We start from the raw sequence: 20,933 nt of genomic DNA, 5'->3' as shown, positions 1-20,933 counted from the left end.
GGATGGCAATGAAACGAGTTTTGGATATTTAGAACATACCCAGGGCTTTGCTTTGCACTACAGTAAATATCCTGTGGTGATTGAGGGATACTGTGATGCAAATTAGATCACCGATTCAGCTGATTCGAAGTCCACAAGTGGATATGTATTCACTATTGGTGGAGGAGCGGTATCTTGGAAGTCGTCCAAACAAACTTGTATTGCCCGCTCTACAATGGAAGCTGAGTTCATAGCCTTAGATAAAGCCGGTGAAGAAGCTAAATGGCTTCGAAATTTCTTGGAAGACATTCCATTTTGGCCCAAACCGTTGGCACCAATATGCATGCATTGTGATAGTTAAGCGGCAATTAGAAGGGTTGGGAGCGTTATGTATAACGGTAAATCTCGTCATATACGACGAAGACATAAAACCGTTAGGCAATTACTCTATAGAGGAATTATCACGATTGACTATGTAAAGTCAAGTGATAATGTGTCAGATCCACTTACAAAATGCCTAACTAGAGATGTAGTTGAGAAATCATCAAGGGGAATGAGACTATGGCCGAGAACAAGTCATAGTGGTGGTAACTCTACCTAGAAGACTGGAGATCCCAAGATCTAGGCTCAAGGAGATCAAACAAAGTCATTAATGATGGTTCAACATTGTCAACTAAACTTTTGGTCCATTCTCGTGATGCGACAATTTTCAGTACCAAGGATAAAGCATTAAGGCTTTTTAATGATTTTTAAATTTGATACGTGGTATATCAAATAGTGTATCTACGGGATGACATGTTTAGGAATCACCTATGTAAGTGTGAAGTGTTAGCCGCTTCAAAGAGAACTTTGTAAGGCCAGTTCTCTAGACACTTATGAAACCAGGCGGTGTTCATGGCTGAAACGAACACAACAATGAGAACCAAAGACGGTTAAGGGTTGGTTATGCGACTTATGGTTGTCTAGGTATACACCAGTTCGACGGTTTAAAGATATCAAATCTACCGATTGACCGAGTATATCCGACATAAGTTCACTACGAAAAGTTCAAAGGGAAACCTACTTATCCAGATGTAATTAATCCTTGCTTGCGAATCATACAGTTTTTCATGCACATTTGCGTGATATAGCCATTCCCCATTCATGTAGGGGATTGTTGGGATTATAAGTATATTAAATGCTTAAAAGAGGGTGAATGGGAAATGGAGGGAAATGAAAATCTTAAGTGAAATTTTAAGTTTCCCCTCTTGATGAAGGAACATTGTCCTGTATTGGAAGAGGAAGAGGTTTTTATGGGTATATAAGCAATTGCTCTTCTTCTAGCTCTTAAAGAGTTGAGAAGAAGGCAAGCCTCGCGTCGTCGTCGTCGCTCGCTCGGCTTTGGCTTCGAATTCGGATTTGAATTTGGATTTGGTCAAATGATCAATTGATTGATTAATTTTTTGACCAAATTTATTTGTTAATAGTAAAATATTAACAGAATTTTCAGTTGTGTAACTGAAAATTAAACTACCCTCTTCAATTTTCCCTCTTTATTGTAGAGTAAATAGCCATTTATGTTATGGCATTTATATTGTGGCCATTTTGCATAAACAACCATTCTGAAGAGTTGCACCTCAGAATTCGAACTTTGTGTTCGCTGAAACACTGGGGTTTGAAGTACCACTACACTAGTGTGTAATTCGTTCTATCCTGGGAGGAAATAATCCAAAACCTTGGGTACTAGGAGGGGATTAAATTCCTTAAGGAAACACTTTGAATTCAGTGGGCTCGAATTAATTTCTGTTTCATCTATATTTCTGTTTAAGTTATTTTATATTTTTTAGAATTATTTTACAAATACAATTTACTAACAGATATACACTCATGTATTAGAAGCAATATGTCACTGAAGTTTACATATGCAGAGACAAGTATGACTTAAGTATGAATATTTAGAATACATAATAATAATTTTGAAGCAATAATACATACAACAAAAGCCATCTATAATCATAAATACTACCAAACTTAAAAATCCCAAAACAAAGAATGCATTTGCATAGTCATAGTCATATCTCCCAACAATAATAAATAGATTCAAAGATAAGTAAATCAACAAACTATAAGCATCATGATAGAAAATAAAGTCAAGAGACATGTAAGTTATTTGAGGACTAAAAATGTACACATTTCTAAACAACTTGAAAGAACAAAAAATTACTTAAAATGTATTGAAACGTACAAAATCTTCTACTATATGTGGAAGAAGTGAATAATAGCACTACAATGTACAAAAATAAATTTCTTACCTCCAATATCGACAAAATCCCAAAACCTTCAATTATATTTTTCGATAAATCACTCTTCTTGTCCTATTTGATCAAAACAACAAAAATTATACTCGAAACAAAAAAATATTTGACAAATTCAAAACTACCAATGTTAACCTCATGACAATTGGAACCAAAATACTAGAAAATTTGAGTCCTCTCAATACACTAAATAGAAACCTCATTCCTAATGCACCCAAAGCTGATTTATCATACGTGCATGCATAAAATTGCATATAAATTTTCGAAATTATTCACAACTTTTAAAAGAACACTTCAGTTAATAATGAAGAAAGGAAAAATCTGGTACAAATGTATAAAATTAGGGTGCAAATGTAGGAAAAATCTGGTACAAATATAGAAAAAATTTGGTACAAAATGTGAGAGCGCCAGATGCTAGAATACTTCAATTAACAAAGCATCTAAAATTGAAAATTCAAATTTTTTTGTTTTCATGAAAATATATATGAAAATTGATATTAACCAAAATGGATTATGAATCTTTTTTATATGAATCTGTTCTTATAAGAATCTGCTAGATTTTGTATGAATTGCGGAGGTTACTTATACCCTACGCAAATAAACCTCCGCAATTTACCCCTTTTTTTGTTGTGAAGGGTAGTCAACTTTGACGACATGGAAGCCTAAATTGTAAGGTAAAATTTTTTTTTGTTCATCAAGGGTGGTCTAAGTTTCTCTTTATTCCTCCGCCTAAGGTCTATGAACCCCTAGTAAAGATGTTTTATGCTAACCTTCGCTCTAGTAAACCTGATAAGTTGGAATCCTTAGTATTAGGTAAGTGCATTGTCCTTGATTGTGCCATATTTGACTCACTCTTTCAGTGTAAATATTCTGGTTTTCCCATGCTTTTCAAAAATACCTGGCCTGATGATTTTGAAATCTCCTTTGATCAAGCTAAATGGTATATTGCTGAGAGTCCCTCTGAATCTCTTCCCAACCAGTTAGGCCCAAGTGATGTTAGTTTCGAAACTCGAGTCATGGCTCATATCGTAGCATCTACTCTACTTTCTCGCACTGGTTCTTTCTCCACCTTCTCTCAAAGAGACACCTTCTTGGTGTATTGTCTTGTGACCAAACTCAAAATCTTATCCTCCCGGGTCATTAATTTCATGATTGAGAGCGCTGAAGATCCCACTAGTCTACCATATGGTATGGCCATCACTCACATCCTGGAAGCTCACCAAATTTCCCTGCCTGCTTATCCCTTTATCACTGTTTCAAAATCTTACAATTCCATAGCCTTTGCAAGTATGGGATATGTGAGTGTGAAAGGTTCATGGGTTAAGAAGTACAAAGGTGAATAAAAGCATGCTCAAATAGATCCCAAACCCAAACTTTCTGCCTCTCATCTTAGTCCTAGTGATCCTGATCTTGCTGAGAAGCTTCGTGCCTTTGACATTCAACTCTCTGAAATTAAAGATCTCCTCACAGTCACTCAGTCAACTGTTAATGACATTCATGCCATTTTCAGAGAAACAGGGTCTGACGTGTCCAAGATAAGAGTTGTCGTTCTCAGAGTAAGGGAGACCGCTGTCAAAGCTTTCAAGGAGGTTCATGACATGTTTAATAGAATGAGCATCTCAGCCAATGCCATATTTGAACAACTGAAGGAGGCCATCTGCAGAACTCTTACCTACTTTGTGCGTCGTTAGTGTGGTTGCTTAAGACAATTTTTTTGCTGTGCTGTTTTTGTACTGCTAAAACAGTCATTGGATAATTTCTGTTTTTGTTCTGTTCTGGTTGTTTTTTTGGACTATAACTCTGCTGCATAATGATATATCCCTAGCTTTTAGTTCGTGGTTTGCTCTGTCTATTCCCTCTTTGCTGATGCTAAAAAGGAGGAGAAGGATATATGTAATTTACACAGGTATACAAAGTACAATATGCAATATATGCATACCAAGCTAGTCGACTAAAGGGTAAGTGTACGTTAGCATCCTCTACAACAGGAGTCAACTACATAAATTGAGGGGGAGTACCATGGACCAGTCAACTGCATACATTAAGAGGGAGCTTTGCAGCAGGAGTCAACTAACTATGGACCAGTCAACTGAATACATTGAGGGGGAGTAAAACACAGGAAAGTCAACTGTTGTTTATACATATATATTATTTTGTCATCATCAAAAAGGGAGAGATTGTTAGATCTGATTTTAATGATGCAAATAATATATCTATGTAGGAACTCATGGATAGCAATTTTAAGATTGAATGAATCAATTAGAGAAGATCAAGGAATCAAGAAGTAACTACGTGATGGAAACAATCAATCAGGGAACTTAAGGAAAGCAATCCGAGATTAGCAAAGATCACGAAATCAATGGACAACTTCGAAATGGAAGGAATCAATAAAAGCAATCTTGGATTTGAATAATCATCAAAGCCAAGACGGAATCAATCAAGCCTAAACTTAAGGAATCAAACAAGTCACGCGTATCCAAATCCGGAAGGTGCAAGATCTTGGGAAGCATATATGGAACATCAATCAAGGATCTCTTAATTATAGCCGCTGCTGTATGACCTTATTCTTGGAAAGAATCAATTTATTTCCAAGGATCAAATCTCTTGGGTTGACAAATCTCTCCAGAAACCAAGCCTCTCTCAAAGTATTTAAACCTGTATTCGTACCCTAGAACAATATACTTTGATCAAACCAAATACCCTTTATTAATTTTACTACAAACAAACATTGTTGCTTTACTTGATCTGCTGTGTAACAAGTTAGAGAAGAAAGAGAGAACAACACTGGTGAGGCATTGTATCAAAAGAAACGAGTGAAATAGGAACTAAGCGATCAGTGCAGATCATACCATTCTCTGTACTCTTGAAGAAACTCATTCACTGAAAAAGAATTCCCTTGCAACCCAAGGGGACTGGACTAGGATTCTTTAACTCCTGCATTTAAATTCTGCATCTTAAATTCTGTCTTTACTAGTATCAAGTTCTTATATTCAGTTGACTAATTGTAAAACTAGTCAACTACTAGTTATTAAGTTTAAAAATAAATAATTCACCCCCCTTGTACTTTCACATATGCACATCTTTGTTAACTGCTGATGCTCTAGGCTATTGTTTGCACCTTATGGAAGGAAATAGATAATTATTGCGAACCGTAGTAATAACCGATTTATAATATTGGCTCGACTTTTTTTATGTGTATTGTGTTTAGGAAAAAATTGAGCTAGCAGTGAGCGAAAGTACAATGAATGAGTCTGAAATTTCTCCAAATAATGTTGTTGGTATGGTGCTTGGCAAAGAGCATCCTGGAAGGGTGAGATGTTTAGGATTAGCAGCTACTCCAAGCAATACTTTTAGAGAGACAAATCTTCATCTTGGTAATATTAGAATTGTAAGTAATAAGGTTGGATGTTCTTCTGGATGCCAAGAGAATTACAATCTATTGATGAATACTCTTAAAGCATACATGATAATAAAGGAAGGGTCAATACCAAAACAATTTGCTGGGACCTTTGCTTCTCCTCCTACAACGGTAAATGTTAAGTTCTTTTATTTTTGGTGTATTGTAAAATTTTATTTTTCATTTATGAAGTGTTAAGAGTCACCATGATAACTGGTGGGACTCCATAGTCACTATGAAAAATCAATAATTTATCTATCCTTTTCCACCTAACCAGCTGGAGAACCACAATGAATATGTAAGCAGATTGCTGCATATAATCCTTTCCAATTTAATCATTTCAAATTTGAGTAGAAATGGCAAGAATATTACAATGTGAAAATGTAAATGTAACTTGAATTTTCCTCTAAGGGACCAAATTTGACTTGTGTTTCTGGGCTTTCAAGCAAGAAGCAGACTACTACAATGAATACTACTCTAAACATGTCATACACTTGTAGAAAGAACTTGCATATCTTAATGTAGAGTAGTTACATGACAGAATCCTAAAATAGAATTCCATAGTATGATCCATGACAGAATTCTCATAAGTAATGTCTTTGGCACAAAAAGATTCAATGGAACTTCAAGTAATATCTCCAAGTGGCAAAGTGTATTTTATTTCTCATTGAGATAATTTTATTTTATCTCAATGACTTGTTTCCTGATACTGCTCTTAATAGTTGTATTGTTTTTTACTTTTTGCTGCAACCAAGTGATGCAGCTAGTGGACCTGTTTCACCAACGGATGCAAGAAGATCTTCTGGCGCTAGTAATCCCAGTGACAACCATTGAGATTCATTTTAATTGAAGTGGATGTCTAAGGACAATGGAATAACTAACTAATATAGATGGTTAACTATGTTCTAATTTAGCTTGATGATATATGATACTACTATGTAATAGTATTTTTCACGGTTAATGAAATGTTGATGTTTCTTAATTTTAATGTTTTGGTTTAAGCATAAATTTCAATTGATATTAGGGGAAAAGTATGGCAAGTTGATGATAAAAAATAAATTCTATAATATATTTAAAAATAAATGGGCATAAAACCCCCCAAAAGAAATTGAACAGATCCCGATGGTGTACACATAAGAAATTGCGGTGGTTTACAACCCCTACACTCAAAAAAATTAATTTTTAAAATTAAAACCCTATTTTTGCGCATGAAATTGCGGAGGTTAGAAACCTCCGCTATTTGCTGTCACGGCGGTTTGGGAAACCCCCGCATTTGTTTGCCGCAAATTAATAGTGGCGATGTTTAATGTGGGGACCTGCTCAACCGCCGTGACAACAAATAGCGGAGGTTCCTAACCTCCGTAAACTGCAATTTTAACCTCCACAATTTACCCATTTTTTTGTAGTGTCAGGAAAACGAAGGAACATGCGATTCATCATGGTTGGACAAAACAATCAGATTCTTCGGAAGCGAAAAATGTGGTTGATTTGCTTATGAGAAGACCAACAGTTACATAGGAACCTATCGACACCCGACCAGTCGTTTTGAGTATTTGTATCCAGTTTAGTGGTTTGAGGTCATGAGTAGCTTCATATTGTGTATTATGACTTGCGTGGGTTTTCAGTGGTTCGGGATTGATTTGGAAGATTGATTCTCAACTAGGAAACTTTAAGTTGGAAGAGTTGACCAAGTTTGACTTTTATGTAACTTACTCAGATCGAAGTTTTGATAGATCCGTTAAGTTCGGATGGTGATTTTGGACTTGAGCAAATATCCTGATTTGCATTTGGATATTACTAGTGGATTTTGGCTCTAATTGGCGAACTTGAGGTGAAGCTACAACCAAATATGCATGCTCTCGTTTGCCTCTATGTTCTCACAGGAGCAATTTTATCCATTTGGTTCATAACACAAATTAATAACATATCTAAATTTGGAGTTGAGGTTATTTAACCCTAGGACTATGTTATACGAGATGCATTGAGGTGACACATATGCTAGGTGACGAGCGTGTGTGCGTGCACTGGGGAAATCATGATTCTAGTTTACTATTTGACTGTGACCAAACTTGTTTTGTTGTTATATCTTGTTACATCCATATTCTCCCTACCTGTTTGATTATGTGAGTTGTGAATCATGGTAGAAATCATATTTAGGCTATGTGCTTATTCGGTTAAGACCTAATGAGGCTATTTCTGTTGTATTGAGTTATTTGCTCTAATTGTAATTATATACTCAGTCATGATTATTCATTTGCATATCATATCTCAGTCTTTGTTTATCATTCATTGTAACATCACATGTTATCATAATTTGGGCTAAGTGGTACGAGATTTATGAGCCATTGAGGCTTGAGAGATTGATGATTGAGGTGGGACTGAGAGCCGTGTGAGTGTTATTATGGGATCAGGCTGCATGTCACAGTAGGTCATATCGGCTTATCTATTATTACGGGATCGGGCTGCACGCTGCAATAGACCATATTAGTTTTATTTTACTGCTTGGGTAGGATCCTCCCCTTCGCAGTCTGACATACCAGTAGTGAGCGCAGGTACCCGCACAATGCTGAGTGATTATGTGTGATGAGTGAGAGTTTAAGACAGGCAGATTGAGTTCTCTGAGAGTGTGAATATCTGGAATTATCATCGTGGAATCATTCATTTGACATGCATACTTAGCATGTAGGCACAGAGATGCATTTTTCCTCTTGCTACACAATATTGTGACATTCATGATTTGACATGTACATTGACATGTAGGCATTGCGATGCATACTCGCCTCATGCTAGACGGTATATGATAAGTGATGACTTGACATGCATATTGACATGTAGGCATAGAGATGTACTTTCCTCATGCTCTCTTATAATGAAATATCTTCTATGTTGTTCAAAGTTTGGGAAAAATCACAGTTTTCTGATATACTCATATTTTGGTAATTCCGGTGAAAGATTTGGGTTTTTCTGTTATACCTGAAAATCATGTCTATTCTTCTAGAACGAGCTAAACACGAGATCTTTTGAGTTACTGCTTCGTTATGTTGTTACGAGTTGTTTTTAGCTATTGGTACTGGACCCTGACCGTGTTTCCGAGCTCGTCGGTCGGTTGTTACTTATTGAGTACATGAAGTCGGTTTTACTCATACTACACTTCTGCATCTTGCGTGCAGATTTTGGAGTTGATGTTGTTGTGTATGGCGGAAGCTGGCATTGAAGATGTACCTGTGTCCCGATTATAGCTGCCTCTTGTTCTTGGTAGCTTTAGATTTATAAATCTGTTTATGTAGATCTCGAACGTATGATGTATTCATTTCATACCGGCAGCTTTGTAAACTCTAAGTTTTAGAAGCCCATGATTTGTACTATCAATCCTTGAAATTTTTGTATAAAAATTCAGTTATTTTATTATTTATTTTCTCAGTAAATCTCATTTGAATTGAATTGTCATTAAGCTTACCTAGCAGGTTGGGTTAAGTGTCATCACGACTAGTGGATTTTGGGTCATGGCAAGTGCAAACATCACAATCATGGAAGTGATGGAACACATGGAAAGGATCATGGTCTGTAGCACCAGCACTGCTTTATAATTGAACACATGGAAAATATATTAATAAAGGATTGATCCATTGCAATGAGTTTGATAAACTTTTCATGCAATCATGGATCTTTAACTTCTATATATAACTAATAACTATTCTTTTGGACTTACCCTTGTGGCATATCAAATGTTATGGTAGCTTCGTTTCTCATGAAGCTTTTGTTTTGTTCCATTTTAGATGTTGTATGCATGCATTGAAATTTCTTGCAACTTTTGTTTTCACGTACCTGTTAAGATGAGCAGATAAGGCCACATTCTTTATGATAATTTAGCCGCCTGAAGTGTTGTGTTTTGATCCCTTGCTTTGTCAACAGCATAAAGTTCTATGAATGTGAAATGACTTCCTTTTTGACTTTTTTCTTGGAAGAAAAAGGTCCGAATAATTGTTTGTTTTATCTCAAATAGTTTTTAGCAGTTTTGACTTACGCTTAAAGAACTGGTGAAGCTTTATATTTGACATTAAGGTCATAATAAGAATATCTGTTTAGATCTATCTGTTTGATTTGCCTTAAATCTATATTCTTCAGGCGGAATTTAGTTGGACGGGACAGCTTACAAGGGGTTGTGAAGCATTTTTCAGAACAACAACTCTCTTGATAAATGTTGTGAGAAATAGTTTAGTTTTTGTTTTCCCTTTGTTTAATTAGAACAACGGGGTTTGGTTCAACATGATATTAAGGACCAATTTAGTGAAGTTTGCACAAGTGTCACGTTTGATATTTTAGTAGATTACTATTGATTTTAGGTTACAACTCCATATATAGTTTGTTAATCTTGATGTATTGAAATTAAATTGTGCATTACGTTCAATAGTTTTAAAGCCTAGCTAGCTTCATTTCATTATTCTCTTCTGTTCCACTAAATGAACAAACAATTCCTGGTGTTACCTCTCAATCTTGACTGTGTTTAACCTATTTTGATGCCACAAACTACTCTGTTATTTAAGTATCATCAATTGGAAAAGTTACAACGGAAGGGAAAAAACATGAAACTAGAATGGCAATACCCTCTATTCAAGCTAGATAGCAAGAGAAGAGCTATCCTTGTGCATTCATATCCATTTCTCCAAACAGTTTTCATGGAATATATGCTTACAACTTTCCAGCTTTCTTCCCTTGTCTCCATTCTCAAATTCTGATAAGCATATTACACAATCTTGACCAATGAACCCCAAACCTTCTTTCTTCTAAACACAAATTTACAGCTCTTCGAGTTTAAAACTTCCCTATACTTGTAATTCGCGATCGCATATCTACACGAATTCAAGAAAACAATAGTAGCCAGTATCATGAACCTTACCACTTGAAGAAGCCATGAACAGAACAAATTTGGATAGACTTTATAGAAAAGAGAGAGACATCACATCTAGTAAGAGCTGCCATTTTTTTTAATTACAAGAAGGAGAGATAAACATATATTGTAACTTGTAATAAGGGCAGAAAATATTGTCCAGTGATTATAATAGCCCCTTCGTGAGTATGTAGTGGTTAATTTGTTCATCTAACCTGCTGACCATATTGATGAATCCAAACTTAACATTACGTATAAAAGCATAAAAAATATGAAGCAGAATTTTAGAAAACATTTTCAGGTTGAGTATTTTACAGAACATGAGGCAACTGCTACATATTGGATATAGTTGTAACATAAGTTGAAACATATGCGTTAAATGGCAAAGTTAGAATAATTGTGTAATATATTGTTTGTGGCTTTGTTTAGAAATGGCACTGCGTAATGCCAAGATACATTAAAAAAAAAACAATTAGGTGAGATGAGACGTTTTGCAAATCTGCTTCATAAAATTAGTCCTTTTTTCCATTTTTAGGGATCTCAAAGTTCACAGACGACTAGAAACAGAGACACTAAATATTTCGATAGCGTGTTCCATTTCATAATTTTTTCAAGTAACTTAAACAAACGGTGGTTAGTGCTATTGATATTTTACTGCAATTAAGCTATCAACTTTCGTAGAAATTCAGACAATTAGGTAATAAATTTCAGTAATGGTATTCCATTTTCATTTTAAATTAAGGCGACGTATCATTTTTATCAAAACTTGAAAAGGAAAAGAACATTTTTCTTTCCCATTACTGCTAATATTACCTTTTAATCAGTTTTCATCTTGCTCGTGGTTTAAAATAATCCATCTATAAGAATTGGAAATGTATCTAGTATTGATTTGCAACACTAAATTTCAAGCTTTGTATTTCCCAACCTCAAAGCTGTAGGCTTTTGCTTTGAAAATTCAGAACAGCCGAAAAGCTTTTGCGTCTTTGCAATCTCATTTTTCTATTGGCTTCAAGTTGAAATTTTAGAGCAACGTTAGTCCCTTTGATACACGACTTGAAATTTTGGACATTATTCAATAGAATTATAACCCTGCTTTCATTTCTTTGTATAAAGGAAAAATTCTTGTATTACTCCTCTATCTTGACTTTTACGCGACCTAGTTTGATAACAAAATTGAAATACTATGACAAGTCTAAAACTAGTACAGTTAATATAAATTTTATCAGTGATAATGTGGTGAACCTAACGGCAATAATTCATGGAAAATATTTACCCACGCCCAAAGTTAACACCAAATCACTTGCATACCATGATTAAGTGATAAATTGAAGTAAAAACTGAATATACACTAATTAGCCATAGTTAAAGATTTATGACTGCATGAGCAGTTTATCAAAAACTCAATATAAAACAACATTTCTCATATCCTGAGAGAGAACTACTAGCAGCCAAGTTACACAAAGCTCACTCCTGGAAGATAATCAGGAAATTGGTGGAAGATCTTGGGCAACCTAACAATTTCTCAGCCAATCGAAATAAATATCGGGATACACAGTTCATTGAACACCTCTTGCACTTTCTTCTTTTTGATATGAGAACGAACTTTTCCAAAACCGTTGCTCTCTTCAATAGAAATTCTGAAAGTTTAAACAGCTTGTCAAAGCCCCACTTGAAATGATCTTTCAAACACACCCCGGAGGAGATGACAATCTTAACTTTCTTGAGATTGGGAAACACGAAGCTGGAAATCCGACTCTGCAAATCAATATTATCCCCTCTAGCCAGATATTTTAACTAATACTTGCAGCGGGGTTCATCTGACTGAAGACACATGATATAATCAGTACCAAATGCAGGTCAGCCTAATGAAACTGCACAATTGTGACAAGAAATGATTTCACAATATAAGTGTCTATTAGGGAAATTTTTTAGAACCAACAAATCTTAATGGTACTTGGAAAATGATTACGATGGCTTTCCTAACATAAAGATTCATGGCGTGCAGTAAAGAGGTGATAGCACAAGAATCAGTTTCCTTTTGGAGTTCGTTTGCCCCAATGAAAGCAACACCACCAACAATAATAATGTGAAGCTTTTTAATGACATCAGCAAAGCTTCTTACTGAAAATTGAGGATATATTTGCATTAACCTTCAGCAACCTCTCGGCAGAAGAGAGGAAGGGGGGGGGGGGGATTGTTAAAACGTCATAAGATGAATAGATGTGAAAAGAAGAGAAAAAGTTCCAAGAAGTTACATCAGCAGCATCCATGCCTATGTTGAGTGTCTCCACATAAGGCGAGGCTCGCAAAAAGCCAGCTACTCCATACAAGTTAAACTTTTTCGTATGCAACTCTAGGGCCAGATGTTTGCATTCTGTTTCTGGAATTAGCACCCCTTTGAACTGGAACATGCACAAGACCTGGTGCAGTAATCCCAACCAAACTAGTAAAGAATGAATAAAAGCAATAACAACAAAAAAGAATGCATTCCACAGTCCACATCAGAGTGAATCGAACCATCTAACACTCTAAGCAACATCAATGTACTAAAATCCTGGTTTGTACAAAACAATCAGAGAAAATAAAGACTTTTGAGTTAAAAACAAACCTCTGTGAACCAAGTTCCGATTGTTAGCTCCGTTGCACAACTCACCTTTTGAAGATTATCTTGTACGAGGGTCCTAAGAAGTTGAGGATAATCACGGCAACTGTCTTCCTATTTATTAAAATCTTCATAAATTTCAAACCGGATGTCTTTGATACACTTGAGGTTGAAAGTGAGGCAGGCATTAACCAAGGAGGACACATCTACTAGCCTGCACTTGAGATCATAAAGATCTCCGGAAATCTCCAAATGCTGAAGATACGGAGCAATAATTTCCAAGGAATGATCACTTCTATTATTAGCCATCCAATAACCTTTCAAATTCAGTCTCTTTAATTTTAAGGAATTAATTTCTAGGCGACTAAAACCCGCAACCAAAGATAATTCTAAAGTTTCCAAAGCAGGACAGCCAGACAGTAAGTTCACACAATGATCCTCAGATAACAGAAAAAACTCCAACTTAACGCTCTTTAAAGACTTCCACGCTAAGATCGCATCACGACTAAAGCAACAAAATATAAAATCTAAAGTTATCAACGACGAATATGTACCGACAGATTCAGGCCAAGTGCAAGTGCTATCATCATCTGACCAGAATACAACATTTTCTACTTTTTTCTCAACAACAAAACTAAGAGATCGACTGATTTGCGACAGGTGTTCATCCAGGATACTACTATCCAACCAGTTTACATACCTTTCACTGCAGTCGAGCTCCAATGTTTTTATTTTGGGAGAAAGGGAATGGGCTAATACATAGTCAGCAAAGGATACCGGGTTTTCTGCTTTAAGGTAATCTCTACAATTGAAACTGAACTTATCAACTAAAGTAGAGAGATAGCGCCACCTTTTAGAGAGAATACATGTTGCGAATGCATCCTTTGTAGGCAAAAGAAAAAGAATTTGAACTTGGAGCGACTCTGGCAACTCACTGAGTCGGTCTAGGGCTTCTTCAACTCCACTAACTCTCACTTTCTGTTTCTTCGACGGTGGAAAAATTGTCAAATTACTACTTCTAAACTCGTCATCTTCGCCGGAAGTCATGATTTTGGGACCAAACGGGTTTGGAAATTGGAATCGTCAGTTCGAACAAACACTTTAAGGGTTTGTTTTGTGCTCCGTCTTTTTCAAATCCCGACTTCGGTTTTTATTAGATTTGATGACGCAAACAAACTGAATAAACACATTTGACAATCTGACCCAAATAGAGTAACTCTTTTTTAGAAATAACGGTACGGTCAAAATCATATGCCTCCGATTTATAGGCTCGATGGTCCGTCTTAAGCCCGAGTTCAAGTCCGATGGACCAAACCCGAGCTTGAAAATATGATGCAATGCCCCAGGATCAAAGTACAATGGACACCGAAGACCCCGAAATAATGCTGTTATGGATTTATAACAGAATGAGCGATATTCCCGCCACGTCCCCAAATCATGGCACAAATCCCGAAATATGATTGTACGATTCCGTACTAGGCGGTTAGATAGTTGTACTAATAAGATTCTTTACTATATATGGAAACGTGCCTTATTAAGGGGTTCCCCTATTATATAAAAGAGACCCCAATCATTCGTAACATAATCTAATCATTGGCAAAAGAATATACTATCCTACTTTTCTCTCTTACTGTTCAAACTGTCCTTTACATTTATTGTTCTTATTTTATTGCTCTTAGTTCACCTCGAGGTCACTAAGCTCGAGGTCACCACTGCTAAGTAACATTGGTTTGATTCACTTATTTTTTTCATTTCTACTTCATATTTCTTGATTATTAATTGGTACTAAACTAAATCACATATCTTTAAAACCACAAATCAAATTCAATTGTTACTCATATTTTCGAGGTAAACAGTTTGGCGCCCACCGTGGGGCTAAAGATAATAGTGATTATTTCATTACGGATCCTCATTTCACACGTTATTTTTATACTTTTTCTTGTCAACAATTTTTGATTCTCACGGTGAAACATGTCTAGCTCACAAAACGCTCCTGTTCATGACAACGAAAGTCTTGGAGAAAACAACAATATAGGAGTCGGTGTACCACCAATAAACCCCGGAGAAGTGCCAAATATGGAACCAGTTGAGGTTAGTTCACACATTGCTCTAAACGTGGATTTAGGCACAGACCCCGGAGAGAGTGTACGCAGGGAAGCCTGATTTGGTGGACAAGGAACACAAGGAATGGGAGATGGGGGAATCAGCCTCCAAGTGCTATTCGAGATGCTGCAAGCTCAGCAGATCGCCATCGCCCAACTTCAAAGTCTGAATAAGACTCCGAGTGTAGCTGAACATGAAAACACTCGACATGTTGAACTAGCGCCAGAGAGGTCGAACGGAAATGACTCGGGGACTGACCCTACCATTTTGAGGATGCTTGAAGAGCTCACCAAGAGGATCGAGTCCGGGGAAAAGAAGATTGAGGACAATGATAAAAAGGTGGAGACTTATAACTCCCGTGTTGATCAAATACCGGGGGCACCTCCAGTTTTGAAAGGTTTAGATGCCAAAATGTTCATACAAAAATCATTTCCTCAGAGTGCGGCTCCGATGCCCTTACCTAAAAAGTTTCATATGCCTGATATACCAAAATATAATGGGACAACCGACCCTAATGAGCATATTACTTTATATACTTGTGTGATCAAAGGAAATGACTTGAATAACGACGCGATCAAATCAGTATTATTGAAAAAGTTTGGGGAAACATTGTCGAAAGGAGCCATGATTTGGTACCATAACTTGCCTCATAACTCTATTAATTCATTTGCTATGTTAGCAGACGCATTCGTAAAATCACATGTCGGGACCATAAAGGTGGCAACGAGGAAATCAGATGTCTTCAAGATAAAACAAAGGAATGACGAGATATTAAGGGAGTTCGTGTCCAGGTTTCAGATGGAAAGAATGGCACTACTGCCAGTCTCCGATGACTGGGCAGTATAGGACTTTATGCAGGGTTTGAATGAACGGAGTTCGATTGCATCTCGACAATTAAAGCAGAACTTGATCGAGTACCCAGTTGTGACATGGTCAGATGTGCACAACCATTATTAGTCAAAAATCAGGGTCGAGGACGACCAGTTGGGAGCCCCCTCGGGTTTAGTTCATCCTAACAGATTCACAGCCAAGCCCCTGAGGGATACGGACAAGGAATCAAGATCAAATAAGGAGCGGTACCAGCCATACATCGATCGGAGAAATAACGGTTCGAGTCGTAATGCTCCTCAAAACAATCGGAGAAGCGATCGAGGTCAAAATTCTCGGGGACTCATGAGTAAGAGCAGTTTCGATAAACATACCGACCCCGCAGAGGTACCCCGATTATCGGAGTATAACTTTAGCATAGATACATTGGGGATTGTGTCAGCTATTGGAAGATTCAAAGACACCAAGTGGCCCAGGCCTATACAAACTGATCCTTCTCAAGGAACCCAAACTTGATGTACAAGTACCATGGCACACACGGTCATAGAACCGAAGATTGCAGGCAACTAAGGGAAGAGGTAGCTCGGTTGTTCAACGAGGGTCACCTTCGAGAATTTCTCAGTGATCGAGCCAAAAATCACTTCAAGGAGAGAGATGCAAGAAAAAATGAGCAGGAAGAACCATAACATGTTATTCATATGATCGTTGGCGGTGTCAATATCCCACAATGACCTGTGTTCAAACGCACCAAAGTGTCAATCACAAGAGAAAAATGGACTCGGAGCTATGTGCCCGAGGACGTCCTATCATTCTATGATGAGGAAGCAGAAGGCATATCTCAGCCACACAATGATGCCCTGGTAATTTCTACCTTTTTAAATAAAATGAAAAAGGTCCAATAATATCCCTAAACTATGGTATATAGCTTACTTTTGTCCTCCGTTAGTAAATTGGGCCAAAAAAATCCTCCTCGTTAGCACAATGGGCCACTAATGCCCTTCAACCTAACGACCCTCCCCACAAGCCATTTTAATCTTACATGGCATCCACATAGCTGTGACATGACAGCCACATAAGCGGGGCAACCTCATAAACCCGTTACGATTCCCATTTCCAAACAAAGATCAAACAAAGGCCGTAAACCCCATTTCCAAACAAAAACCCAATTTCTTCCTAGACTGTTCTTCTATGGCGATTTGAGAGTTGAGGTTAACAACACAAATTGAAGATCATCTGAATATATTCAAATCTCCAAATTTCTGCTCAATGTTTAATTTATTTGTGAATGCGCATGAAATTCAATATGCAAGAAGGTGTCATTGCGGATTAATTTCGCTATATTTGATAGCTTGGTCAGATGCCAATGCTGAGAGAAGGTTCTACAAATGTCCAAAATCCAAGGTTAGTTTTGAATTTATTCTGTTTTTGGTCGATTTATGTGATTCATCTTCTTTTGTTGAGTTAGGTCGTTCTTGATTTTTATTGTTTATGTACAAAACCAGCATTGCTGTAAATTTTAATAATGGTGTAGGTTAGTTCTTGCGGGTATTTTGAATGGATTGACGAAGAGCTCCCTCGTTGAGCGGTGATGGTGATCAAAGATTTAAAAACTAAACTTGATGCTGCTAAGGCTGAGATGAACAATTTGAGGAATAAAGTTTACCTCATGGAACAAGCTATTATGGTTCAAAGGGGCTCTAAGAACTTGTTTGATGAAATGGAAGATGTTATGACGGTTGAAAGGCACACTTTGAAGATGAAACTTGATGAAATGGAGCAATTTCAACTTGTGGAAGCTGAAAAAGCTAGTAATTTTGAGGTCAAAGTGAAGAAGATAAGAAATATCATTTTGGTTTCATGGGCTTTATTATTTGCTTTGGTTGTCGTAGGGATGATGGAGTGAATGTATGTTGTTTTAATATGTTGTTGTAGTATTTTGGTTTAGTTATATGGATGATGAAGTGAATGTATGTTGGTTTAGTATGTTGTAGTATGTTTCCAACTCTTCAAAGTGATGGTAATTGCAATTTATTTAGTATGTTCTTGATTCTAGTTCTTCTGTCTGAGGAATTGCACTGAAAACAATCCTTTTACAATAGTGTATTTGTTCCCGGAATTTGTCCTCAGACACATCCATTGAAGTTTATTTAACTTGGCATTTCAGATGCCTATGTAAATTTTTTATATTCATGAGTTTACTTCAAGCAATTAATTGTTACAGGGAACAAACTATGGAAACTACAGGTTAAATCACATGTTCATGAACCAACAACCTTGGAAAATAACAAAACAAAACACTGATGTGCAAACTAAACCAAAAAACTGTCCAGCACTGTCCAAAACTGTCCAAATTTGCAAAAAAATAAAACACTGCTATAAACAACGCTGTCCAGATTTGCAAAATAAAACATTGCTGTAAACAACACTGTCCAGATTTGCAAAAAAAAAAAAAAACTGTCCAGATTTGCAAAAAAAGCTATCCAGATTTGCAAAACACTGCTGTAAACAACACTGTCCAAATTTGCAAAAAAATACTGTCAAAACAGCTGCAACAAAACAACACTGCTGTGCAAACTAAACTGCTGTAAACTATCAGTACTGTTGTAATTTAAATTGGACTGCTGTAATATTAAAATATCAGTACTGCTGCTACAAAACAACACTGTCCATCCATCAAAACATGTTTAAAAAATAACTACTAAACCAAATAGCACTGCTGTAATATTACAATACAAACCAAAACATCAAAACAAAAGGGTTTTGTGAGTTACCAGATTTGCAACTACATACAATAACCAAGATTCCTAGATTTGTGAGTTCCCATTGAGTTTCCTGCACTTTAACTTTCCGACTTTCTTTTGTCTTGCCACTTCCAATTGATTTCCAGTCACAACTTCTTTGCCTTTTCAAGTGAGCTTAGTAGGTGAGTAAGGAAGATAAGTGGGATAACTGACACCAGTATGATCTCCTTTGAAAGAGATGACTCTTGTTCCTTCTGAGGTCAATTGTTGTTGCCTCATCAGTAGTCGTGATTGATCTTCAGAAATAATCTTAGGCATTAAAGCAGGGTCACTTTCATGCTCACTAGTTCCATCACCAAAGGGTTCTGTTTTGGTGTCTTGATACTCTTGGTGTAGACATGAACATAAATTCACTTTCATGTTCACCTTCTTGTGTTGGTTGAGTTGGTTGAGGGGCTGAACAACTAACATCCTCAACATTTCCTTCAGCACCAACCTATTAAAAATAAAAACTTTCTATTAAATAACTGTAATATTATAAGAAGAAAGATAAGTTAAGAAGCAAGTACCTTGCATGTCCTTGAATTGTAGTCCAGTTCACCACAAATGCTGCATGTCATTCTAGTTCCCCTCCTTGATGCAACCCAATCTCCTTATCTCTTGTTAGCTTAATCCTTCTCCCTATTTCTTTTGACTTTTGGCCTTCCAACAATTTTGGCAAGTGGAGGAGGGTCCATAGCATGTTCTGATAATACTTTCCAGAACTTTTCACCTTTAACAGGCATCAACTTGGCCCTATATGTCATCAGGTAAGCTTCCTTGCTGTAACACCAACTAATTTTAGTCATTGGATCCCCTCTCTCGTATTTTAGTGCCCTAATGGTATGAGGGCATGGGATGCCAGTCAACTGCCAGAATCTACAAGTGCATTTTTTCTCCACTAGGTTCACTGTATGTCTATCACACCTTCAGAAACCTCATAGCCAGTTTCAACATTGAAATGAACAGTGCATAAGTTGGTTACCTTCAAATAAGTAGCATACAACTTCATACAGTTAGGACTAAACTCACCTCCCCATGTTCTAGCTTCTTCTTCCTTCTCTCTCAATATGTTCATGACCTTGATTCTAATATCCTCAATCATCTTCAGGATAGGCTTCCCTCTTGCTTCTAAGATCCAAGAGTTGAAGGACTCTGTAAAATTATTATCCACCATCTGATTTTTGCACAATGTATCAAAGTAGGACCTACACCAATTTTGTGGTGGATACCTAAGAACCTCCTTGGCATCATCAACAGACAATTCACCAAGACTCTTTAGTTGATCTTTAAAGTCCTCCTCATAAGTGCTCCAAGTAGACCACCATAGGTATTTCTTCATCTCTCTTGAAATTCTGATCCTCTTACTCCAGTTGGCTTTAATATACCTCACACAAAACCTATGATTTGAGAGAGGAAGGGCAGTTCTTACTGCTCCTAATAGACCTTGCACATGTAAATTTAAATAGAATTAACTATATAATAACTTAAAAATAACTAGAAATAGTCAGCTAAGCAAAATCATAAGTTGTACCTTTTGCATATCAGACATAAAGGTAATACTGGTTCCATCTTTCAGATTCAATGAGTGTTTCAGCAGCTCCAAAAACCATGTCCATGTCAAGGTGTTTTCCTTGTCAACTACAGCCCAAGCCAATGGATAGAAATGATTCTGACAATCTTGTGCAACAACCACCAATAATTTCCCCTTGCAATGACCCTTTAAGAAAGTCTCATCTAGTCCAATGAATGGTCTCAACCCTTCTTTAAACCCCAACTTCATTGCATTGAAGCATATGTACATTCTATGAAATCTTCTTTTACCTTCAGCCATGGCATCTTTTGATAAATTGATAACCACATCACTACCAAAATTGCTCTCCCTAATCTCATTTGCTTATGCTTCTAATATGTTATAGTCATCTAAAAAGCTTCTTTGCAATTGCTGAAGTGCCATCCTCTTAGCCCTTTTCAATGTGGAGTTATGTACATTAAATGAAAATTGATTTTTCAAATCTAGTTTCATATCCTTTATCTTGTACTTGGGGTTATTCTGCACCTT

At 36.7% G+C, this 20,933-nt stretch overlaps 2 protein-coding genes across 3 annotated transcripts; both read right to left on the bottom strand.

Moving 5' to 3' along the window:
• Positions 1–11,843: 11,843 nt before the first annotated feature.
• LOC138889050 (F-box protein At5g03100-like) lies at positions 11,844–14,318 on the bottom strand. Of its 2 annotated transcripts, none has more exons than XM_070171617.1 (3): positions 13,167–14,318; positions 12,814–12,978; positions 11,844–12,429 (listed from the first exon to the last, which is right to left on the bottom strand). In XM_070171617.1, exon 1 carries the CDS (start codon positions 14,205–14,207, stop codon positions 13,275–13,277), a length of 933 nt encoding a protein of 310 aa, XP_070027718.1. In that variant the 5' UTR covers positions 14,208–14,318; the 3' UTR covers positions 11,844–12,429; positions 12,814–12,978; positions 13,167–13,274. The 2 variants fall into 2 exon arrangements, with proteins under 2 accessions (XP_070027718.1, XP_070027719.1); XM_070171618.1 differs by having other exon boundaries at positions 11,844–12,379.
• A 5,460-nt stretch (positions 14,319–19,778) lies between these two features.
• On the bottom strand, positions 19,779–20,705 carry LOC104222839 (uncharacterized). The gene is made up of 2 exons (XM_070173444.1): positions 20,435–20,705; positions 19,779–20,317 (listed from the first exon to the last, which is right to left on the bottom strand). The coding sequence occupies exons 1-2, from the start codon at positions 20,703–20,705 to the stop codon at positions 19,779–19,781; spliced, it is 810 nt and encodes a 269-aa protein (XP_070029545.1).
• Between the last annotated feature and the right edge of the window lie 228 nt (positions 20,706–20,933).

Source organism: Nicotiana sylvestris, chromosome 4 (assembly GCF_000393655.2).
Source record: "Nicotiana sylvestris chromosome 4, ASM39365v2, whole genome shotgun sequence".
NCBI classification, from domain to species: domain Eukaryota; kingdom Viridiplantae; phylum Streptophyta; class Magnoliopsida; order Solanales; family Solanaceae; genus Nicotiana; species Nicotiana sylvestris.
Note: the sequence above shows the minus strand (reverse complement) of the source record. Positions and strands in the feature narration are given on the sequence as shown.